Source organism: Brassica oleracea, chromosome C2 (genome assembly GCF_000695525.1).
Source record: "Brassica oleracea var. oleracea cultivar TO1000 chromosome C2, BOL, whole genome shotgun sequence".
Lineage (NCBI taxonomy): Eukaryota > Viridiplantae > Streptophyta > Magnoliopsida > Brassicales > Brassicaceae > Brassica > Brassica oleracea.
Genome location: NC_027749.1, coordinates 16,416,160 through 16,423,026, shown reverse-complemented (window position 1 = coordinate 16,423,026; position 6,867 = coordinate 16,416,160). Strand labels below are relative to the sequence as shown.

Here is a 6,867-nt window from a genome sequence, read left to right as displayed (position 1 = left end):
ATCCGTTTGGAGTACTGCTATTCGATAACTAGTGTCAGTACCAAAGCATTTTCACGGACCAGATCTGAGCATTATTATAGTTAAGCAAACCCATTTACACTATTTCCAACTAAGAAGAAAATTCTTTTGGGGGGGGTAGGGAGGGGGATATATATGATTATGTCATTCCGATAGAAAAAAGACAGAACAAATTGGAGTTTTGAAGACTATCATTCTGTTGACCAAAAAAAAAAAGACTATCATTCTCATCTCTACAACAACCCATCTGGCATTCAATGACTCTCTGCTAAATCTCTCACATTCATAAAGTTGGGTCTACGAGTGTGACGACTCTTTGATTGTTTCGCCACATCTTCCTCACTTCCACTTATATCCTTTTAATCCCTTCTTGAAGTCACCTCTCTTTCTTTATCCATTAATGAATATATAAAACCTTATATTACTCCTGACTTCTTGTAAGAGTTTGAACAGATAGATCTCTGTGTTCTGTTTTTATTTATTTATCCTAAGAAGAATGAGATCTCAAGGGCTGGAAGATAACAAAGGGTGTCTCGGACCAGGGACGCCGGAGATGAACGGACATGGTAATATCGGTTTCGAGTTTCAAAAAGGTGCGAACCGGACACCAAACCACCACCGGTCCACTATGGGGAAACCCGCACCATCAAAATGGGACGACGCTCAGAAATGGCTCTCCGGAGTTGGTTTGTCTCGCGGCGGCGGCGGCGGCGGAGGTGGAGAGAAGAACCACCACTCGAGGAGCTGTAAACCGAGAAACTCCAACGCTGATGATCTTCGACTAATAGCTTCTGCTTCGGAGAGAGAACGCGAAGGAGAAGATCAGTACGTTGAATACGAGGACGGAGACGCGGCGGCGGGGAGGCCGGAGGTGGAGACGAAGAACGTAGACTGTGGAGAAGCAGGTGGTTCGGTTTGGAGGAAAGAGAGTATTAATCCAACGGCTGCGATTCGATCGGTTTGCGTGAGGGACATGGGGACTGAGATGACTCCGATCGGGAGCCAGGAGCCTTCTAGAACAGCTACGCCTGTGCGAGCCACAACGCCGGTCGGGAGAAGTCCTGTGACGTCACCGGTGAGAGCTTCTCGCCGCGGAGAGACGGTGAGGATGGCGACGGAGGTGGCGACGGTGACGGATACTAGAAGCGTGGCGAGTAATAATAATGAAAACATTGGAATAGGAGATAATAGTAATACTAAGGCGATGAATGCTATGGAAGCTCGAGCCATGGCTTGGGATGAAGCAGAACGCGCTAAGTTCATGGCTAGGTGATTAACACTAATTAATTGGTTAATGAATGATTTAATTGGTGCTAACGTGGCTTCATTATATACCAGTGTTTTGAGGTTTTATTTTTGCTGGAATGTGGTTTAGGTATAAGAGAGAGGAAGTGAAGATACAGGCTTGGGAGAATCACGAGAAGAGAAAGGCCGAGATGGAGATGAAAAAAATGGAGGTAAGATTCTCATCAAATACATTGTGGATCGGTTTAAACCGGTTTTGGTGTTGGTTTGGATATTGTTCAATATTTAAGCAAATATTTCTTTGAAAAATGAATAATTATCTTAAAATTCAAGAAGTGAATGTCTGTGTAGGTGAAGGCGGAGAGGATGAAAGCGAGAGCGGAGGAGAAGTTGGCGAACAAGCTGGCGGCGACAAAGAGGATAGCGGAAGAGAGGAGAGCAAATGCGGAGGCGAAGCTGAACGAGATGTCGGTGAGGACATCGGAGAGAGCTGATTATATAAGGAGAAGCGGTCATTTGTCTTCTTCATTCTCTTTTAAGTTTCCTTCTTTCTCTCTGTGTTGGTAGCAATTGTTTTGTGTTTACTTCTATTATTATTGTATTTAGAATGTAATCGTGTATGGACTTAGTGACGCAATGACTAACGGAAAAAATTAACGGCTGGGAGGAATTGAAGTAAAGATAGTCTGACCATGAACGTGAGACCAATTATGAAGAAGATACAGATAATGTTCGGTAACATTCAACAAAATTAGTTTCAAAACACGTTTAACAAAAGTTTGAATTCAAACGTGGTTTTATTTTTATTGTTTGTTATAGGTAATAGTAAAAAGAAATTGATGTTATAACATGTAATTAGATCATGATCTACGTGCCACCAAGGACTCTTCAATATGGTAAAACCGTACCGAACCGAAATAGACAATATAATTTGGTTTTGGTATATACCATAAAAACCGAATGGATGTGATTTTATAAAAACTATAGGATTTAGATATGGTTTGGTTTATAACCGATTAAACTGAACAAAACCGATCAAAAGTAGAAACATGTAAATAAGTATATATTTTATAACGATGAATGAATATTTGTTATATACATTTTTTTTTTAATAGCTATTACCAATTTTTTTACAGTAAAGAAGCCTTAACTTGAACTATAATTAAGTATAATTAAGTAACACTTCATCGCAACCGAGACTTCTTATATTTTTAGTCTTTTTTTTTATCTTTTTGCTTTATTCTAGCATTGACTAAATTGAAGTAAAGATTATAAATTTGATGGAAAACAATTAGTAGACATTCTTCACAATCTTTTTTCTTATCTATAAACGACAAAGTTTCGTGCTCAATCGAAGGAACATTACTTTGATGAACACTAAATATGGAAGAATAGAAAAACTTTTCTTTGGTATTTTTGTTTTGTTTTTATTTTTATTTTCAAAATTTCAAGCTTTGATTTGATTATTTATTAGATGGTAGAAGCGTTTTTTTCATTCTTTTTTGTTCTTTTATTTAAACATATAATATTTTTTTCATAAATGATTGTGTTGACAACATGACTCAAAAATCATATAATATGATCACAAACTAAATAATAATTTTTTTTTGTATAAAACCAAATAAACCAAAAACTGACGGTATATAAACCGAACCGAACCAAATTAAATATGGATTTAGAATGGTACATGTATTTTACTAACCGAAATACCGAAAAAACCGAACCAAAACCGAACCGATATCCGGATTGAACACCCCTACCACCATAGGTTTTATTTTAAATTGATTAAACAAATTTTATAAGTTGACAAAAAAACAAATTTTATAAACTAAATGAATATTTTATTTAATTAATTAAATGTTGTTTAGTGGTAAGAGGTATTTTAGTTATGTACTTCCTTCGTTTCTGAATAAGTGTCACATTGACTCTTTTCACACAGACTAAGCACTACAAGAAAACATGACCTTAACGACTACAGTATTAGTCGCTTATTGGTCGTAATATAGGCTTTACGACCAAAAAGCTTCGAAAAACGATTGGTCGTTAGAAGCTGGTCGTAAATAATTATTCGAGGCACATTGGTCGTAAAGTTACGACTAATGGCTTTAGTCGTAAAGCAGACGTAAATGTACGACTAAGTAAATTGGTCGTAAGTTCAACGTAAAAGTATTAGTCGTACATGTGACGCACATTTACGTCTCGCAAATTAGATGTACATAGGTCGTAAACTTACGACCAATTTGGTTCTATGTCGATGTTTATTTGTCGTAATATAACGACTACTTTACACCGACGTTAGATGTTCATTGGTCGTAAATTAACCCTTTTATTTATTTATTTTAGAATTTTGTATTTGATTACGAATATAATATATTAATTAAAATCAAATATTTAAATTTATTTTGATTTTAATTTTTAAATTTTGATAAAATTAAAAGAAAATATCTAAGATTCAGAAACATAATAGTATCCATAATATAAAACATTCATAATACTAATTAACTAAAACCGAAAAAACTAAGTGTTAAGGTTTATTTCGTCGAAGAGGCCGGAGCTATGCTCATCCGCACGTCGCTCTAAATCTGCCTGCTCTTCCGGAGTGGGCTCAGGGACAAAGCTCGGACGTAGAGACTGCCACCTGGAGGCAAGAGCCGGGTTGATGTTTGGGGTTGTCTCTATCATCAAACGAACATATTTGCCATAAATGCAAATTTGTCCCTGTGGTCAGCTATTACTTCTTTGGCCGCAGTCAAATCCCTACGGAGAGAAGATTCTTCTTCCATTCTTGCAGCGTGTTCAGCTCTCTCCCTCGGGACATTGTTGACAGACCTGATCATGATAATACGTCCCCTTTTCTTCGGGGCAACCTTCAATTAATAAATACATATTTAATTAGTACATATGTAAAACTAACTTAAAGAATAAAAAATGTAAATAAGCATATATATTTAAGAGATCAAGTTTTTAACCTGCTCAAAAGTTTTGTCTTGTTCGACGGTGGACAGCTGGACCGGTGCACCTTCCGGATTTTGTTGCGACAACTGAGTCTGGACCTCCTGGATGCGAGCCTCAATAGTGTTGTAGATCCTCTATGCTCGAGGATGCGAGAAAGTGCCATCAGAATGCTGGTGTGTCGTCTTGTAAATTCGGGCCAGAGATGGTGGTGTTCCTTCTTGGGCAGCCTGTATAAAAAAAAAATTTAAATTAAACTCACGCATTTAATAAATAGTCAATTAATATATATTTAATAAAAATTAAAAAAGAACGAAGACTTACAATTTGTAGTGCCCTCCCAGCATGTGGAATCTGTCCGGAAGTATGAGGTACTGGCAAGTTACCATCATCATTGCGGGTCAACCAAGCCTTAGAGCAAGTGAGAGACCTCTGAAATGACTTCGGCAAATACCAATAAGACTTCAAGCCCTTCCAAACGTCACTGCTGAGGTGTGCTTCTTTTGCGTCATCCCCCAAAACCCTCCACTTCTCCTTCCAATCACCAACAATGTTCTTTAGGCGAGCCATCGCCTTTTTGTAGAACTCCTCCTTCATCTTTTCGTTGATAGCAATGGACCAATTCCATTTTTGCTACAATAAAAAAAATTAAATTAAATAAATAATTATTTTTGAAATAAACAATAAAAAATTATATTTAAAACTAACCGCGAAGCACTTGAACCAAGTCCTCCGAACGTGGTCATGTGCAACAGACCAGTTCGGATGCGCTTCCCGGAAGTTTGTCCTGATGATATCTCCAACGCTCTGTCCCACCCAATTGTCCGTCGAAAACCTACAAAATTTGAAAGAATACATATATCTAGAGAAATTGTATAATTAGTATATTTAAATGCAATTAAGACTTTAATAAATTAAAGATTACGAGTAAGTGTGGAGTGGTCGATCTGGGTTGATGATTCGTAAATCTTCTCGTCCCGGCATCTGGAGAAGGTCTTCCACTGTATATCTTGCATATGGTGCATTCGGTGGCACCATCAAATCTTGATGAACAAATGCAGGAGCCGGAGCAGCTGCGGGACCCGGAGTTGCTGCAGGAGCCGGAGTAGCTTCGGGTGCGGTGGACTGCTGCTGAGGATAGTGTGGAGGATGATGCTGTTCATTCCGGGGCTGCTGTGGAGGCTCATCGTACTGGAGAAAGAATTGAGCAGGGTCATCGAACCGCGAATCGCGAATAGTAAGCTTCAGGGTCATATGCCTGTGGAGGCACATACTGATCGCCATTATGAACTTGGCTATCAGGCACATTCTCTTGGCCGGATGCAGTGCCAGAAGTAGAAGCCGATGGATCCGACTGTGGAAGAAAGTTACTCGCATAAGAGTTTCTACGCGTAAGGTTCCTAAGTCTCTGTCTACCGCTAGCCATAGCAATATTCAATCTAAAAAAACAAACATAAAAATACATGGTTATAAACAATTCAAATTTATTATATAAAAATAATCTAAATCTATTCTAATTTGATCATAATCTAACTCCATCCTAATATAATTCCACCCTAAACTAATTCCAAACTTAAACTAATTCCAAACCTAAACTAACTAACCACCTAAACCTTAAAAAAAAAATGACCTATAGAGAGATGAGAAGTCGTTGTTAGAGAGAGGGTAATGAGCAACTAAATAGCTTCGCGAGGTCTGCGTATATATAGAGTTTTGCTGTTAGTCGTAAATTCGTTGTAAATGTACGACCAATGAGAGACTAGCAGTCGTAAATAAGTCGTAAGTTTACGACTAATAGGGGACCAAGAGTTATAACGACTAATGAGAGACTACTTGTTTTTTACGACCAATCAGATACTAGTGGTCGTAAATAAGTCGTACATTTACGACCAATAAGGGACGCAATATTTACGACTAATTAGGGACTACCGTTGAAAATTTGAGTAAAAAAAGAAGAGAAGAAAGATACCTAGAAACACAGGTGGAAATAGACAAAGCGAGACCTACGTAAAACATACGTAAGTCTCGCCTTGTCTCCAACTACATGTTTTCTAGGATCTTTCTTCTTCTTCTTTTTTATTCAAATCTTTATGATTTGATGAGGAAATTGGTTTGGAATTGTGTTTGATTTGGGGAGCAAAGTGGTGAGCCTTTATAGGAAACTGCCGGAGGCTTTATGACTAATAAGCGTCGTCTCGTTTTGATTTAGTCGTAAATCAGAAGTAGTTAACGACTAATTAGCTTCATTATCTTTTAGACTAGTTGTAACGGAGCCATAATTTACGACTACTTAGCTTCGATACCTTTTATATTAGTCGTAAATTAGTAGTAGTTAACGATTATTTAGCTTCATTATCTTTTAGACTAGTCGTAAGAGAGTCGTAATTTACGACTAATTAGCTTCGATTTTTGTTTTAACCCTAAAACCGAAACCCCAAACCCGAAATCACAAACATCATAAGTTATACACTTCCAAACCCCAAACCACAAACCTCAAACATCCTAATTGAACAAAAATGATCGGATAAGTTATATAAATATTATATGTAATACAAAGTGTTTAATAATACAATAAAAACTCGATCACTCATCATCAGAAACATCATCCACTTCATCGTTTTCTTCAAATTCATCTTCGTGGGCTTCGTCTGT

General features: G+C 37.5%; 1 protein-coding gene across 1 annotated transcript; it reads left to right on the top strand.

Moving 5' to 3' along the window:
* Positions 1 to 240: 240 nt before the first annotated feature.
* Positions 241 to 1,927, top strand: LOC106322910. Its single transcript, XM_013761064.1, has 3 exons — positions 241 to 1,287; positions 1,394 to 1,475; positions 1,615 to 1,927. The coding sequence occupies exons 1-3, from the start codon at positions 515 to 517 to the stop codon at positions 1,828 to 1,830; spliced, it is 1,071 nt and encodes a 356-aa protein (XP_013616518.1). The 5' UTR covers positions 241 to 514; the 3' UTR covers positions 1,831 to 1,927.
* Positions 1,928 to 6,867: the final 4,940 nt, after the last annotated feature.